This window comes from Mus caroli, unplaced genomic scaffold (assembly GCF_978045245.1).
Source record: "Mus caroli unplaced genomic scaffold, Mus_caroli_1 scaffold_4, whole genome shotgun sequence".
Taxonomy (NCBI): domain Eukaryota; kingdom Metazoa; phylum Chordata; class Mammalia; order Rodentia; family Muridae; genus Mus; species Mus caroli.
The window spans coordinates 119,369,185-119,386,933 of record NW_028227259.1 but is presented as its reverse complement, the minus strand read 5'-3'; the positions used below and the strand labels follow the sequence as shown (position 1 = coordinate 119,386,933).

At 49.0% G+C, this 17,749-nt stretch overlaps 1 protein-coding gene across 2 annotated transcripts; it reads right to left on the bottom strand.

Annotated features, from left to right (window-relative positions):
• Positions 1–343: 343 nt before the first annotated feature.
• Pop5 (POP5 ribonuclease P/MRP subunit) lies at positions 344–3,530 on the bottom strand. 2 transcript variants are annotated; one of them, XM_021163468.2, is made up of 5 exons: positions 3,392–3,463; positions 3,184–3,326; positions 982–1,131; positions 744–827; positions 344–661 (listed from the first exon to the last, which is right to left on the bottom strand). In XM_021163468.2, exons 1-5 carry the CDS (start codon positions 3,409–3,411, stop codon positions 549–551), a joined length of 510 nt encoding a protein of 169 aa, XP_021019127.1. In that variant the 5' UTR covers positions 3,412–3,463; the 3' UTR covers positions 344–548. The 2 variants fall into 2 exon arrangements, with proteins under 2 accessions (XP_021019127.1, XP_085693189.1); XM_085837063.1 differs by lacking the exon at positions 3,184–3,326 and having other exon boundaries at positions 3,392–3,530.
• Between the last annotated feature and the right edge of the window lie 14,219 nt (positions 3,531–17,749).

Here is a 17,749-nt window from a genome sequence, read left to right as displayed (position 1 = left end):
CGAACTCAGAAATCCACCTGCCTCTGCCTCCTGAGTGCTGGGAATAAAGGCATGTGCCACCACACCCAGCCCTGAACTAGATTATTCAAGTGTAGCTGGAGATTATTCACTAATGTTTCTGCTTGAACCCACCTCACCTGTAACACTTTCTCTGTGGAACCCTGGCTGTCCTGAAACTCTGTAGACCAGGCTGGCCTCAAATTCAAGAGATCTGCCTGCTGGTGTTAAGATTGCAGAGGTGTGCCACCAAGCCCAGATTTACATGTGGTCTTATATGAAGGGTCTAGGAACATTTCAAACTCATCTCGAACCACACGGGGAGCACATTCAAGGCACGTGCACATTTCATGGGTCAGGAATGTTTATTCCACCCCTGAGCTAAGCAGTTACATCCGAAATGTCTGCATAGAGCCTTCACAACCATGGATGCGAGGTGAGGCATCAAGCCCTCCACTTCAAGCTGCTCACCAGTAATTTCCATTGGAGAACTGTGGGATGCTGTCACCTCCCGTAACGTCCTGTTCCCACAAGTGGGCCTGGAAACAGGGTCACTCCATTGCTTCTGCAACCTCCTCACCAGCACTATCTGAAAGCTCTTCAACAGGCTCTCTGTCCAGCAGACAGCTTCTTGAGACAGACTTCTTGATGGCTTCCCGCTCTCCTACAGCAAAGGAAGATGTCCTAGGGCATTGTCCTCCCTGTTGAGCCTCAGTCCCTGCTTGCAGTGGCCTGGCATTGCTTACCTTCGTCAGTGCAATTCTGCAACAAGATCAGCAGCTGTCTCCTGTTGTACTGGATCAGGAACTTCTGACAGGTTCTGATGGTACCTGGCACATGAAAGAGCTTTTGTGGACAACAGCTTGTGAAACAGCTACCGTCTTCCAGGGGATGGGTGGTGGGAGGAACATCTTGTTCTCAGTGGATAGCAGCAAGACCCACCCACCTGGCAACAGCTCTGAACACCATCCACACCACCCGTACCTCCCACGTGTAATGTGTTGAAGAAGCACGGGTAACGGTGGCCTTTGTTCTCCAAATAGGTGATGAAAGGAAGAGCTGACCACACGAGCTGGTAGAAATCCTTCCGGCATCGCAGTAGCACGACTCCAGTGTAGGCATTGAGGTATCGGACTACAGGAGGGAAGGGAAATTGGGAAAGAAAAAAAAATCACAGAATTATACAGAAAAACCCTATCGTAGGCAAATGTCACATGGGAGGACGTGCTGCCATGGACCACCCCAGCCGGTATAGGGGTCCTTGGGATGTGGATTCTCGAGGTCAGGTGGCTAAGGATTCGGTGGTGATAAACAGAAACAAACGGGCAGTCTGAATGTGAGTGTATTTTGCAGCTCCCAGTCAAGGGTTTTTATACATAGAGAAACGGGTGTTAAGACAGCTCTGAAAAGTTGTGTTCAGTGAAACAGCAAAATAGAACAGACATAACAGTCATTTGGTACATCAAAATACAAAATCATCCAAGTTATAACTTCAAAAAAAGGTGTTTTCAGTAAGACATACAAAAGTCATCTGAGGCTAGGGGCAAATTCCCAAAAACAAGCTAATGAGTTTTTATGATCAGTTCTATTTAACCTCTAGTTCCTGATCTGTAACTCTTCAAAGCATAAATTTATTATATGTAAGTACACTGTAGCTGTCTTCAGACACTCCAGAAGAGGGCGCCAGATCTCGTTACGGATGGTTGTGAGCCACCATGTGGTTGCTGGGATTTGAACTCTGGACCTTCGGAAGAGCAGTCGGGTGCTCTTACCCACTGAGCCATCTCACCAGCCCCTCAAAGCATAAATTTAAACTTATTTTTCCTATATAAAACTTTCTTAAACAAGATACCAAAAACTACTTCTGATGATGCAGGTGCAGCCATAGAAAATATTGTTGGTAAAGTTTATTAATACTATCCAACACATTTATAAAGTGAAGTGCTGGCTTTCCTGGAGATGAGGTCATGTTTAGTGACTCCATCTCAAGGGATGGTTTTGTAGTCATAATACTCGCTTAAGATCTTGGCCTAGGCTATCAGGAACACCTCATATACAGGAAAAGGAATAGAAAACAAAACTGATAAGTAGCCAAAAGATCTACGACTCAATATTTTTTCTCCTGTGAAGAGTTCCACAACCTGTTTCAGGAGTTCTCCCCCTTTTGAGATCAAACGCCTCAGCCTGTGGAATTTGTCACACAATGCACCACACTAAAGATTTGTAATCGTGTGATGTTTTGCTTGCATGTGTGTATTTATACATTTGTGTCGTCCTCTGGAACTGGAGTTTCAGACTATTTCAGATAAGAATCCTTCGTCTCCCAAAGACCAGCACGTGCTCTTAACCGCTGAGCCCTCTCTCCATCTCCACCTAACATTCTTGCTCATTTGTTTTGTTTTTGTCTGCTTTTAGACAGTCCAGTTAGGACATCCTGGCTTGCCTGGAACCTGCTTTTGCTCCCTGGGGTTGCTAGGATAAAAGCATGGACCACAGTGCCCAGCTTGAAAGGAAACATTAGGGGAAACCTTCCGCCCTCAATAAGTCGCTGACCAATCAGGTCAATAAATAGAGAGCAAGCGCAGCTCCACCGTTATTAACATTAACGCTGCAGGGGAAAAAAATCCTTGCCGGGAAAACGCCTGTTTTCCTGTAGATCTCAGCGAAAGTAAGAAAACTTTGTGGTTTTATGTATGCTTGATTCTGCATAGTTCAAGTGTGCTTTCGGAATCAGGAGCTAAGCTAAGAAGCGACATTCTGAGAAAAACAAAGCTTCCATCCCGCGTTTCCATATGAGAATTACTGTCTGTTCGCCCTCGGAGACGGGTTTAAACTTTGAGGGATACATTTGACATTTTAAAACGTGCTAACTTGACCTGTCAAATCATGGCTCTTAGTAATTCTACATGGCTACTTTCATTTAGCCTAGTAAATTCAACACCCATCTTCCACTAAAACGGGCAGTAAACGGAATCCCCCAAGCCAACCCACCCGGGCACACACACCCGGGGCTGGTTATTGAACTTTTTGCCTTGTCCCACTACGCGATCGGCACCTTCTGTTCAGTTTTAGACCCGCCGCATTCGGATTTTCTAGAACCCTCCACTATCGTACGAAATGAGACATACGGGCCGGGCCTCGCCCCGGCAAAGCGTGCCCCGCACTGCATCTGCGGCGCCCTCGTACCTGCAAAGCCCACGGAGCAGGCGGCGGCGCCAAAGGCCCCGTGCACCCGGGCGATCGTGTCGCGGACCAGCCCGCCCAGCACGCGGTCGTCCAGGCTCAGGCGGCAGCGCGCGTCCTCGGACACCAGCTCGCACAGAAGGTACCTGCGGCGACAGCGGGGTGAGCGCGGCCCGGGTCACGGGGACGGCGCGGGGACAGCGCTGCTTACCTGTGCTTGAACCGCACCATGGCGTCCGCGCCGGATACCGTAGGAAGGAGGCACTAGGCTCCGACAGGCAGCGTGCCCTGTCAATCTCCACGCTCCGCCTCCCGCGGCGGGCGTAAGAGCGCATGCGTCCGCCTCGGGCAGGCGCTGGGAATTTTGCACACAAGTTCTGTGTGCGCTCAGAGTTCCCCAAGTGAACGTTTAAGATCAGCCCTGCACTTAAAGTCCGAGAGTGTCGATCTGGGACCTAAAAGTCAGAGCACAGGTTTTCCCATTCAGCCAAATACGCTAATTCTTTGAGGGGAGTTCTTTTCAAATGGTTTCCAAAAACAATATAGTATCCTCCTTCCCTCTCTTCCTGGTCTCTTTTTTTCCCCAAGCTAACCCCAGACTGACTGTGTAGCCAAGAATGACCCCGAATTTCTGATCCCCTGCCTTTTCCTACGAAGTGCTGGAATTACCAACGCATCCCACCACACCCAGACCTCTGTTTTCTGTTAAGAATAGAAGATTATGTTTTTAAATGAAGAACAGAGGGTTATGGTTTATAATGCGTTTTTCTAGCCCATTCACTTGAATATCTTTGTGTGATTAATAAATGATAAATTATTATTGTTGTTGGTATTGAGTTTTTGATACAGCGTTTCTTTCTGTAGCCCTGGCTGTCCTGGAACTCACTCTGTAGACCAGGCTGGCCTTGAACTCAGAAATCTGCCTGCCTCTGCCTTCCAAGTGCTGGAATTAAAGGCGTGCGCCACCACTGCCCCGCATTTAAAAAACAAACAAACAAACAAACAAACAAACAAACAAAACAGGGTCTCACTCTATCAACCTCGGGCTAGCTTGGAGCCCGAAGCAATCCTGCCTCAGCCTCCTAAGGATTAGGACTACAGGAGTGTGCTACACTTCATTTATCTTGCACGTTAAGTGCATATTCTTTTTATTTATTTATTTATTTATTTATTTATTTATTTATTTATTATATCTAAGTACACTGTAGCTGTCTTCAGACACACCAGAAGAGAGCATCAGATCTCATTACGGATGGTTGTGAGCCATCACGTGGGATTTGAACCCAGGACCTTCAGAAGAGCAGTCAGTGCTCTTAACCGCTGAGCATTCACTCCAGCCCCTAAGTGCATATTCTTTTTTTTTTTTTTTTTTTTTTTTTTTTTGGTTTTTCGAGACAGGGTTTCTCTGTGTAGTTCTGGCTGTCCTGGAACTCGTTCTGTAGACCAGGCTGGCCTTGAACTCAGAAATCCTCCTGCCTCTGCCTCCCAAGTGCTGGGATTAAAGGCGTGCGCCACCACGCCCAGCTTTTTTTTTTTTTTTTTTTTTTTTGTGGTTTTTCGAGACAGGGTTTCTCTGTGTAGCTCTGGCTGTCCTGGAACTCACTTTGTAGACCAAGCTGGCCTCGAACTCAGAATTCTGCCTGCCTCTGCCTCCCGAGTGCTGGGATTAAAGGCGTGTGCCACCACGCCGGGCTCTAAGTGCATATTCTTAAAGGTGCGACTCAGTGAGGTGAATTTGTGTGACGGTCACCCTATTAAGATGTAGATAAGGTTCCGTGCTCACTAAATCCCCAGGCCCTTGCCAAAGCCTTTAGTGGGAAGGAGCCATCATTCCCGTTTCTGGAGAGATAGGTTTTGCCAGGCCTTGGCCTGGACATATATGTTTTAAGCATGCAACATGCCTGTAAGTCCGCTGCTTGACTCTATTTTCCTGTCGCCGGTGCTCGGTATTGCAATGTTTTAAGTGCACCACTAAGTCGGCCACCATTGCCTTGATACACATTGTCTACAGATTTTCTTGTTATCCTGGGTTTCTTGGTGCCTGGCTTTGTAGCAGGGTCATTTTTGAAAATTAGATTTATTTATTTGTTGTAGAAATGTGGAGGTGCGTACTTGCCACGGCCGGAGGTGGCGATCAGAGGACGACTTTGGGAAGTTGGTTCTCATGACCTCCGTTATGTGTACAGCTGTCATGGCCTCGCCTGGCCAGGTGTGGTAACGTAAAGCAAGACTTATATTTCACAGCTGACTATTTGCAAGATCCGAGATCAGTTTTCAGTCTTCTCTTAGCCCACAGCTTTAGGGGGACCACAGATCTCCCTTCGCAGGCTGCATTCACTATTGCAATCAAGAGGCAATCGTCGTCCACAGCCAGCGGCCGGTAGGGGGTGCCAGAGGCCCACGGTGTAGCTCGCCACGCTCCCCACTCCCTAAAAATAGCACCAGTGCCTGAATCCTAATCCTGAGCCCATTTTATAGCTGCGGCCCGGGCCCAGACTGGAGGGAGTCACGTACCTAATTCGTAGGTACAGGCCCAGAATTTAACCTTGAAAACATTCGTCTCCAAACTCCCAGCTCGGATCCACTCCGGTGCTCACTGCCCACTTGCTGTAACGTAGCCACAGGCGTAGGTTCGGATCCCCGGTCTTCGTCCTCCGGCCCGGTGCTGTCAGGGACCACACCGCGTCTCTAGAGCAGAGCTTCCCCCTCCAGTTCCGATTATTAAGAATTATTAGGATGGAGGGTGTAGGTGGGATTGCACCGGCACGGGAGGGCGGGTGCCTAATAAACAAACGACGGCGAGCGGCTGTCACCCAGAGGAAGCACCCTGATCCGAGCCAGCCGGGAAGTGCGGGCCAGACGCCTCCCGGTGGGCCGGCGGCGGCGACGTTGTCGTCGCAGCCTCTCCCGGTGGTAATTAGCCCCCGCCCTCGGCTCCGCCAGCCGCTAATTACACGTCTCCTAATGAGGCCGGCGGCTGTTTGCAATCACCCGGGTCCCCGCCGCGCGGGGGCGGGAGTCGTGGGCCAGCGTCAGGCGGAGGAAGGGGCTGAGGCTTAGCGAGGCGGACCTACGCAGGCATGACTCACGCGGGGATGGAGCCTAATCCCCGCTGAGCCCAAACCTGTGCGTCGTCGGGCCCATTCATCACCCACCGCCCCCATCCTGCATCCTGGGGTGGTTTCGCTTACTATTTATTACCGTGGTTCTGGAAAGACCCGGCCTAGCCCAGGTCAGATGGTCAGGTGTGCGTGGGTTGGATCAGGGTGAGTGGCGCTTGGGGGTCCCCCCCCTTTTGGGTTTGTCGGCCCCCACTACTACGTTGCTGGCCCAAAAGGTTTGCTCCGGCTACGCCTTCCCAAAAACCTACTTTGAAACAACTCACAAAACCGTTATCAGACTAAAAGTTTAGATAACTGTCTAGGAAGAGGTTGGGATAGCTGCTAAAATGATCAGTCAGGGGTCAGGTGAGACGGTGGGGAAGGGAGCTTGCGGTCAAGCCCGAAGATCTGAGTTGGATCTCAGGACTGGCATAGGAAGCCCTGGAAAGGTGTCCTCCAACCTGCGTATGTGTACACGTGCCGCCTCCTAAATAAATTTAATTACATGGGAGCGGCAGGAGGCAGGAGGTGTGTGTGGCATTATATAGATCCTGTTATCCTTAAAACTCACGGAAGGTCCACCCATCTCTGCCTCCTGGGGGGCTGGGATGAGAGGCATGAACTACTAGGCCCAGTTTTAGGGTGCTTTTATTTTGAGGTCCTGGGGAATGTGTTGTGGGTGCTTAGGCAAGGGTTCTGCTGCCAAGATACACCCCCAGCCCTGATGCTTTCTCAGGCACATTGGCATCGCGGGAGTCTCTTTTAAAGAGTCTAGATGCTGCAGCCACACAGGATGCTGGCCCAGGACACTTGAACATGCTTGGCTGTTTTCCCAGCAGCCACTGCCCTGTGCGCCTCTTAAGTCTGTGCGCCTCTTAAGTCTGTGCGCCTCTAAGTCTATCCTTAAGCCTGGTTACTCGGTTCTTTTCTTTGGATTGTTTGTTTTTTAATTTTTTTAAGTCATCAAAATAATTTGTATAGTTAAATGCCTCTTAAATATACATGATGTCTTGTTTTTTAATTTTTTTAAATCTTTGCTTCCTTCTCGCTCTGGCCCAAAGATTTATTTATTTATTATATGTAAGTACACAGTAGCTGTCTTCAGACACACCAGAAGAGGCATCAGATCAATTACAGATGGTTGTGAGCCACCATGTGGTTGCTGGGATTTGAACTCAGGACCTCTGGAAGAGCAGTCAGTACTCTTGACCACTGAGCCATCGCTCCAGCCCTTGTTTTTTAATTTTTAACAATTTTTATTTACATTAGTGTTCCTTCCCCATGTGTGTCTGTGTGAGTGTCGGGTCCCCTAGAACTGGAGTTGTGAGCTGCCATGTGGTCGCTGGGATTTAACCCTCTGGAAGCACAGCCAATGGTCTTAACCACTGAGCCATTTCTCCAGCCCCGCTGTTGTTTAAAAGAAAAGAAGAAATGGGTATGGAGACAGTTTAAGTCAAGTTGTAGTTTCTATTTGCCTGGCCAGGGTTCTGGGGAACCACTGTGTGGGAGAATGCTAGAGGACATTTCCTTCCTGAACCTAAGATGGAGCCCTGAATCTTGTTGCATAGTTCTGGATGCCCTGTGGACATCTTTCCCCAACACTGGTTTTGCGGATCATTCACTCCTCAAATAAGAAGTCCCAAGTGCAGTACTCTTTGGTTTAGGTTTTTTGTTTGTTTGGTTTTTTGTTTGGTTGGGTTTTGTGTGTTTGTGTGTTTCTCTGCCCTATGTATCTGTGTACTGCTTGCATGCAGTACTTGTGGAAGCCAGAAGAGGGCGCGAGTTCCCATGGAACTGGAATTACAGATGGTGGTCAGCCACTGAGTGGGTGCTGGGAAGAGAACCAGGGTCCTCTAGAAAAGCAGCTGGCGGTGGTGACGCACACCTTTAATCCCAGCACTCGGGAAGCAGAGGCAGGCGGATTTCTGAGTTCCAGGCCAGCCTGGTCTACAGAGTGAGTTCCAGGACAGCCAGGGCTACACAGAGAAACCCTGTCTACAAACAAACAAACAAACAAACAAAAAAGTTATAGAAAAGTAGCTTGCGTTCTTAACTGCTGAGCAGTCTCTCCAACCCCCATACAGTGATTGTTAATTATACTCCTTTCTTCAAGGACAAGATGACCTTTATTTGACCTGGCGAAAGGTACCTCAGTGTCTCTTTGAAAAATTCTGCGCGCGCGTATGTGTGTGTGCCTGCGCGTGCGCGCCTTATAAGGTGTGTTCTTGGTGTTATTTGTCCAGTTTTACAAATATTTGCTTGCCCCAAGGTACACAGGCCAGGGCTCAGGAGTAGCATTTGAGCCAGACACTCTGATGGAGGTGTTTTGTTTTGTTTTGTTTTAAGGGAGCAGTTGGGTCATGGTCCTGGGTGGCCTCAACCTCACAGAAACCCGCCTGTTTCAACTTCCCCAGTCCTGAGATCAAAGGCCGGTTCTGACACACCCCACTGCGGATAGTGGATTCGGGCTACCATCCACATAGCTTTCTTGTCTTTATTTGCATGGGAAATTTCCAGAAGGTGACACAAGAAAGCTGTTGATGGTGGCTGCCTCTGGGGAGAGAAATTAGAAGTGTTAAGTAGGAAGAGAGATTCACTTTTTAGCCTGTAATTTTTTTTTTTTTTTTTTTTTTTTTTAAAGACAGTCTCCTGTAGCCCAGGCTGTCCTTGCGTTTTCTGTGCAGCTGGGATGGTGTCGATCCCTGACCAATGTCTTTACCTGAGTGGAGAGATCGCAGTGTATGACGCTACACTTTGTTCTATGTGGTGCTAAGGAATGAACCCAGGCTTCCTGCACACTGAGAACTCTACATCCATCTCTGCCACTCTCAATGGTCTCCCCCTTAGTTGGAAACAGGGTCTCATAGGGAGAAGCTCAGGCTGCCCTACAACTCTTGTAATATTCATGGTGCAATCCCGGCTGGTCTGAAACGCCTCAGACGTGGGGTGATCTCTCTGTTTCTCCCGAAGATCACTGAAAAGAGCCGCTATGCTCAGTTCCTGTGCGACCTTCTGTGCCAGTTTCTCTTGATGTTAGGCACCGAGTGGTCGTGCGACCTCCCATCCCTGTGTTAAAATTCTAACCTCACCACGATGTGAGGAGAGGGGGCACTTTGAAGGTGACTTGGAGATAATTAAGTCATGAGGCTGTGATGCCCATGAATGGAAACCGTGTCCCTATGAGAGGGACCCCAGAGAGCTCTCTCTAACCCTTCCTGCCATGTGGGGACACCCCAGAAGACAGCTGTATATAAACCAAGAAGCGAACCCTACTGTGGGTTTTGCCAGATTGTGAACAACCAAAAAAAAAAAAATGTTCATTGTTTAAACCATGGGGTGGTGTTTTGTTAAAACACTCTGAACAGATGACTGGACACATGCATGTATAGGATAGTTTCCTCATTTAAAGAAGTTCCTGGACCCGGTCTCCCAAAGTATACTATCTCTAATGTTTACCTCAGCTGAGGGAATAAAGCAGAGCCCACTGAGGTGATGTAGCTGTTTTGGCAAAAAGAAATGCTGGAGTTATACACGTAATGCTGGTTCCTTCCCCCAGTCTCAGTTTCTTCTGAGAGGGCGCGTCTGGCTCACCACTGCCATCTTTCCTGCGTAAGCTCAGATAAGCCTCGGAGGTCTGCAGGTCCTGTCTGGCTACTCCCGTTCTTGCTCCAAAGGGCCAGTGCCAGTCAATCACACTGCGCTTCGGACTCCAGCAAAAGTTCCCTGGAATCTGTCCTCTCTGGTTATCCCAGCGTGATGGCTGTGTTCAGAGCAAGCAGGTCCATCACCGCGACTGGAGAAAGCAACAGAGCTACAGAAGCCTGGGGTTGGGGGTGGGGCAACATCCAGGGCAAGTGTATGACGGACAGCCTCCTAGTTCGGGATGTTCCAGCACCTTCCCACCGCTCACGCTTGGAGGGAGAAGGGTCTCAAAATAGCTGTTGCTTCCCCAGCCCGGCGCTAGGCCAAAGACAGGAATAGACATCTGGGGGTGGCTGCCTCAGCCTCCCTCGGGGCCTTTGGGGGTTGGGAATAGGCAGAGGCTAGACCCCGCCCCTAGCGAGGTACGATCGGGGTGTGGGGAATAGTTCAGTGGGCTATGTGTGGTAACCTGTCTGTGACAGTCCATGCATCAGAGGGGGCTCTCGGCCTGAGCTGGTCAGTCAATAGCATCAGCCAGACAGTGGCCAGGGCCTGGTTAGTTGGAGTGGCCTGAAGTGCCCTTCACCACTGCCTCCTGCTGTACTCCAGCAGCAGATAGTGACTAGGATCCAGAGAGAGTCACATGGTGGGAGTCATATGATCAGTCAGAGGCCAGAATAACTGGGGAGGCGTGGAATACAGGATGGTGGGTAAAGGGCTGAGAACTCAGCCTGCCTGTCTACAGTCAGCCTCCATATCGTGTGTCTTGCATGCTCTTGGGCCTCAATGTCCTGGTCTGTAAAATGGGTACAATAAACTGGCTATGGTAATGGATGCCTATAACCTCAGTGCATGGGAAGGTACGGCAGGAGGATTGTGGAGTTTAAAGCTAACCCGGGCTATATATCAAGGTCTATCCCCTCCATACCAGGTAATAATTAAAATATTGAGCACAATAAATACCCACCCCCCGTTATTGGTTATGATGGTTAGACAATGTTGACCCTTCAATGTAATTATGATGACTGTTTCACTTTGAAGACTATTATCTTTTAATTTTAAGACTCGGTTATACACTGAGTGCTCTATTTGCACGTATGCCTGCATGCCAGAAGAGGGCATCAGATTCCATTATGGGTGGTTGTGAGTCACCACACGGTTACTGGAACTTGAACTCAGGACCTCTAGGAGAGCAGTCAGTGTTCTTAACTGCTGAGCTATCTCTCCAGCCCCATGATTGTTGCTTTCTTAAGATTTTCAATATCAAGGCATTGGGTGAGCACCTACTGTGTGCTGGGTGCCATTACTAAGCCTAAATTAGTGCAGCTCACATCCTATGGAGTCTGCTCTGAGCCAGCCACCATGCTAGGTGTATTTTGAGAAAGGGTAGCCCAGGCTGACCCAGAACTGATAAAAATCCACTTGGGATCTCTGCTGGGATCAAAGGCGTATGCCATTATGCCCTAAAAGCTAGCACGGGTGACATGTTCCTGCAGAGTAAGTCACCCTGAAACTTGTGACTTAACATCTGTTCCTCATTCATGGAGGGCAGATCTCCATCGCTGTCTCAGCAGGGCAGTGGGCTGGCCGGAAAGACTCCATTCATGTGGGTAGCAGTTCTGTGGGCTGGGCTCTTATGCTGGGACAGTTTGATCTCAGTGTTCCTTCATGGAACCTCTCATTGGCACTGAGGCCATTCACAGAATGGTAGCTGACCTCCAAAAAGTAGAAGCAATAGGGCCCTTCACATTGGCACATGCTGGTAATCCTGGTACCCAGGAGGTGGAAGTTGAGGATCAAGAGTTCAAGGCCAGCCTGAGCTACAGAGCAAGCTCCTATCTTATAACAACAGCACAGGGGTTGTAGATATATCTGGGTGGGAAAGCTCTAACCCTGCAAACATGAAGACCTGAATTCAAATCCATAGCATTCACATAGAGAGGTAGGCATGGGGCAGGGGGCTGGAGAGATGGCTCAGCGGTTAAGAGCACTGACTGCTTCCAGAGGTCCTGAGTTCAAATCCCAGCAACCACATGGCAGCTCACATCCATCTGTAAAGAGATCCGATGCCCTCTTCTTCTGTGGTGTCTGAAGACAGCTACAGTGCACTCACATATATAAATAAATAAATCTTTAAAAAAAAAATAAAAAGAAAGCTAGGCGTGGCTTGCATGTGCCTGTGTTCCGGCACGGGGTAGACAAGGGCCGCTCTCGAGAGCCTAGTAGACTAGTCAAAATAATGAGCTTCCAGTTCAGCGAGAGACCCTGCTCAAAGCAAGGAGTCACAGAGGGATAGAGGAAGGTCCCAGCCATCCTGCTCTGGCTTCTACATATGTACCCAGGCACACTTGCATAGATGTATTACAACATGTACCAAGACACACACCAGAAAAATTAATAATAAAAAAGCCAAGCAGAAGAACTCTGTCTCTTCTCATCTCATCTCAGAGAGTCACTTTAGCCTGATCTCCCACAGAAGCAGTCTGACCAAAGGCAGGGAAAATAAACGTTATTACAACTGTTCTCTCTCTCTGTGTGTGTGTGTGTGTGTGTGTGTGTGTGTGTGTGTGAGAGAGAGAGAGAGAGAGGTGTCTGCCGAATGGTATGTGGTATATTTGGGGAATTAAGCAGACACCTTTTTATTTTCAAAACATTTTTATCATGCCATGTACACAATCTCTCACAGCTTCCACTCCGGTCAGTCCCTAGCAACCACGGATCCAATTTCTGTCTCTATGGCTTTGCTTATTTGAACATTTCATATAAATCTTATAATGTGACAGATCTCTCTATTATGTAGCCTTGGCTGTCCTGGGACTTGCTATGTAGGTGCCACAAACTCCCAGAGTTCTGCCTGCCTCTGCCTCTCGAGTGCAGGGATCAGAGTCGAGTTCCACCACAAGGGTTTAATGGCGACCGTTTCTTCATCCAGCGGTCTGTAAAGAACTGGCTGTTGACTGGCTGTTGTGGATAGTCCTATGAACACTGGTGAACCTCGTCTGTCTGAGTCCCCGTTTTCAGTTCTTTTAGGGGATGAATTATTGTCTTAAAGTAATGCTATGTTTAACCTTCTGAGCCAACGCCAAACTTTTTCACGATGCCTGTACCATCCCACACTCCACTGTCAGTGTTCGAACCCAGCAGACGGAACTCCAGTGTTAAGATCTGAACATCCGGGGCTGGTGAGATGGCTCAGTGGGTAAGAGCACCCGACTGCTCTTCCAAAGGTCCAGAGTTCAAATCCCAGCAACCACATGGTGGCTCACAACCATCCGTAACGAGATCTGGCGCCCTCTTCTGGAGTGTCTGAAGACAGCTACAGTGTACTTACATATAATAAATAAATAAATCTTTAAAAAAAAAAAAAAAAAGATCTGAACATCCAGCTTGATCCTCTGAGGAGATGGTGTCTTAGAATAACGAATTCTCAAGCATCCTTGAGTAAAATACGTAGTATCCTGAAGACCTCAGTGGCCAGAGGAGTTGGTGGCGCACACTGTAGTCCTAGCACTCAGGAGGCAGAGGCAGTTGGATCTCTGTGAGTTCCCAGCCAGCCTGGTCTACAGAGTGAGTTCCAGAACAGCCAGAGCTACACAGAGAAACCCTGTCTCAAACCAAGAGTCCTCCGTGGGGCTTGAGAGATGGCTCAGCGCTTAAGAACTTCTGTTGCAGAGGGCACAGGTTCAGTTCCCACATGGCAGCTCACCATCATGTATCAGCTCGATTCCAGAGGATCCGACCTCCTCTCCAGCCTCCACGGGTGTCAGGCACACAAATGACGCACAGACGGGCGTGCAGGAAGAGTCATGAACACAAAATAAAGCTTACAGAATGGGAGCCGTCAGGGCTGGTGTGGTGGCTCAGAGGGTAAAAGTGCTTGTGATGAAAATCCAAGTTCCATCCCCAGGTCCTAGGTAAAGACGGAGGGAGAGAACCAGTTTCACAAAACTGTTCTGGGCCCACTACAGACATGCGGTGGCACGTGTCACACACACACACACACACACATGCATACACACACGCACGTGCTCTTTTTCGAGACAGGGTTTCTCTGTGTAGCCCTGGCTGTCCTAGAACTCACTCTGTAGACCAGGCTGGCCTCGAACTCAGAAATCCGCCTGCCTCTGCCTCCCAAGTGCTGGGATTAAAGGTGTGCACCACCACCACCTGGCAGTAGTAGCTTTTAATTTAATTTATTTGAGACAGGGTTTCTCTGTATAGCTCTGGCTGTCCTGGATTCTGTAGACCAGGCTGGTCTTGAACTTACAATGATCCTCCTGCCTCTGTCTCCTGAGTGCTGTCTCCACTCTTTTTTTTTTTTTTTTTTGAGACAGGGTTTCTCTGTGTAGCCCTGGCTGTCCTGGCACTCACTTTGTAGACCAGGCTGGCCTCGAACTCAGAAATCCGCCTGCCTCTGCCTCCCGAGTGCTGGGATTAAAGGCGTGCGCCACCACGCCCGGCTTTTTTTTTTTTTTTTTTTTTTTTTTTTTAAAGATTTATTTATTTATTATATGTAAGTACACTGTAGCTGTCTTCAGACACCCCAGAAGAGGGTGCCAGATCTCGTTGCGGATGGTTGTGAGCCACCATGTGGTTGCTGGGATTTGAACTCTGGACCTTCGGAAGAGCAGTCGGGTGCTCTTACCCACTGAGCCATCTCACCAGCCCGCTGTCTCCACTCTTGCCACCATGGCCAGCCTGCTTTTTTTCTTTCTTTTCTTTTCTTTTTCTTCTTCTTTTGATGTATTCATGTCTATGAGTACACTGTAGATGTCTTCAGACACACCACAAGAGAGCATCAGATCCCATTACAGATGGTTGTGAGCCACCATGTGGTTGTCGGGATTTGAACTCAGGACCTTTGGAAGAGCAGTTGCTGAGCCGTCTTTCCAGCCCACTTTCATTTTTCTTTTCTTTCTTTTTTTTAAAAGGGTGCCTGTACTGGCTAGTTTTACCTTTATACAAATACAGTTATCTAGGAAGAAGGAACCTCAGCTGAGAAAATGTTCCTATCAGAGTGGCCTGTGGGCAAGCCAGTAGGGCATTGTCTTAATTAGAGATTCATGGGGGACGGGGGTATGGGGGTCCCGCCCCTTGTGGGCGGGGCCATCCCTAGACTGACAGTCCGAGGTTCTACAAGCAAGAAGGCAGAGTAAGCCAGGGGAAACAAGCCTGTAAGCAGCATCCCTCCATCGGCTCCTGCCTCCAGGTTCCTGCCCTGACTTCCTGCCATCATGGGCTCTAAACTGTAAGATGAAACAATCCCTTTTTTCTTCAGGTTGTTTTGGGTCATGGTGCTTTATCTCCGCTATAGAACCTCTGACTAAATCAGGGCACCAGAGAGCTCTCTTACTGTCTCCCCACATGGTGAGGCTACAGTGACAGACAGAGGTCTGTCTCAGGAGGCCGCCTTCATCAGAACTGGCTGAGCCTACCCCTCCCGCCTCAACCTTCCCTGCTTCCAGAGCAAGCAATCCATCCTTTAGAGCCCTGCCCCCCAGCCCGTGGTGATTGGATGCAGCCAGCCCCATTCTCCCCATCCCCGACAGCCCTCATGTACCACCGTCCCCCACTTTTGAAGTTTTGAGACTAATGAACAATAACACTGAACTATTTTTTTTAACATTTTATTTATCTGTGCCCGGGTGTGTCTGTGTTTTGGGGAGAGGGGGCTGGCATGGCTTTACATGCATGTGGCGGTCAGAGGACAAATTGCAGCTCCCTCCACCACCCAAGTCCCCAAAAGATCACCTGTGATGATAATAATTGCCGGAACGTGAGTCATTAGGCTGGTCACGAGGGCTTCACTCACTGAGCCGTCTTGCTAGCCCTCTTTTAAATATGTGTGTGTGTGTGTGTGTGAGGTGATTGCCTGTGTCTCTGTGTGAGATGTGGGGTACCCTTAGAAGCTAGAAGAGGGAATCCTGACCAATGAGCCATCTTCTTAGCCTCATCTTTAATTTTTAAAGAGAGCTGGATCTGGAAATGGTGGCCCAGGCCTTTACTACCCACACCTGGGAAGCAGAAGCAATGGACCCACCTCCTCAGCCCACTAAGGGCTGGGTTTTAGTGTTTTGGTTTGTGTGTGTGTGTGTGTGTGTGTGTGTGTTTTATTTGATTGATTGACTGAGACCGGGTCTCACTTTGTAGTGTCAGCTGACCAGCTTAGCCAGCCTGGAAGGCCTGGAATTCATGCTATAAACCAGACTGGCCCGGACTCACAGAGATTCACCTTCCTCTGCCTCCTGAGAGCTGGGAGCCATCCCTTCTGAGTGAAGACATGGGCACCTAGGGCAGCCTGGGGGAGGAGGCAGACAGAGATGAACGTAAGAACTCAATCCCAGACAGAGTTGAGTTTGAGGCCTCAAGAGCACTGTGAAAAGGTCCTGGGACCTACTCAACAAATATTTATGGAGCATTCATGCTAATGCTAGCGAACATTGCAGTATTAACCAAGGGCCAGAGGCTTTACATGCTGGAAAAAAATGATATTATATATACACACACACACACACACACACACACACACACACACACACACATATATATATATATATATATATATATATATATATATATGGAGCGTAAGACACAATTCTGAAATACACAGCTCATCACATCTTACATACCACCTCTCAGATTTTATCTAGGACATTTTTAGCCCCCAGAATGTGTCTTTTACATGTTAATATCCACAACAACCGTACATGGTATTCCTAATACCAACAGAGGGGAAGCTGCATTGCAAACCACACAGTCAGTCTAAAGCACAAGGGAGCCCTTTGTAGTCCCCTGGCATTCCCCCTGAAGGCCAGCCTTGGGATACTGCACCCCCTCACTGAATTATGACTAGACTCTGGACTTTGCACCCCCAAGAGCAGGAGCTAGGCACTCCTCCGTGTTTCTGTGTGTGGGCAAGGAAAGATGGAGCCATCCCCCCCACACCCTGTCAGGCACCAAGACCACCGCCTGGGAGCTCTTGGGAAGAGGCAGAACCAGCTAAGGCTGGTTTCTTCAGAGGATCCGCTGTTCCTCAGGCTAATTGGACTGACTCTGGAGAGAAGGGCCCTTGCTCCTGTCAAAAACGTTTTGGGCCACACTTGTGAGTGTCCCTCAGAACGGCGAGGAAGGTCCAGAAAGTCCTAGGGGAAGGATGAGGTGCCCTGTCACCCCATGTGTCTGGGTTGGCACCCTTCCGACCTCATGTGTCCTCTGCTACAGCTGGAGCTGGCCGCCTTGTGCTTCAGCCTCAGGGCCTTTGGAGTCAATGTTCTCACCATCTGGAACCTTCTGCCTCTTCAACCTTCCCCTCACCCCGTCTTCTTGCATCTCAGCTCAAATGTCAACCTCCTTGCAGGACTCCTCCCTGAACAAATTGCCCTACTTAATGCTGCCCTGACCAGCCAGCACAGTGGGAACCTGGGTACCAATGTCAGCTCTACCTCCTAAAGGCTGTGTGACATTAGAAAAGCCACCTAACCTCCCTCTGCTGTCATCTCCTCAGGGATGAAATAAGGCTGGTGATTTTTACCTTGAGTCACATAGGGCTGTCATAAGGACTTGAAGTGATTTAACATCTTTTAGCAAGGCCTGGCCCACAGGGCATGCTTTATAAAGATGTGGCTTTTTTTGAGCAGAGTGTTGTGGCATATGACTGTATTCCCAACACTTAAGAGGAAGCAGGGAGATCAGGAGGGAAAGGTCACTCTGTGCAATAAGATAAGGAGTTTGAAGCTAGCCTGCTCTACGGGAGACCCTGTCCAACAACAACAGTAGCAGCCACAGCAACGTTTGATTTTGCTCACAAAGCACCAACCCCCACCCCT

Excerpts from the sequence above, each read along its gene's own strand:
- Pop5 (XM_021163468.2), bottom strand. The coding sequence starts at position 3,411 with ATGGTGCGGTTCAAGCACAG. Across the intron at positions 1,132-3,183 it reads CTGCTCCGTGGGCTTTGCAG|TCCGATACCTCAATGCCTAC; the intron begins GTACGAGGGCGC and ends TCCCTCCTGTAG. Across the intron at positions 828-981 it reads CAACACATTACACGTGGGAG|GTACCATCAGAACCTGTCAG; the intron begins GTACGGGTGGTG and ends TTCATGTGCCAG.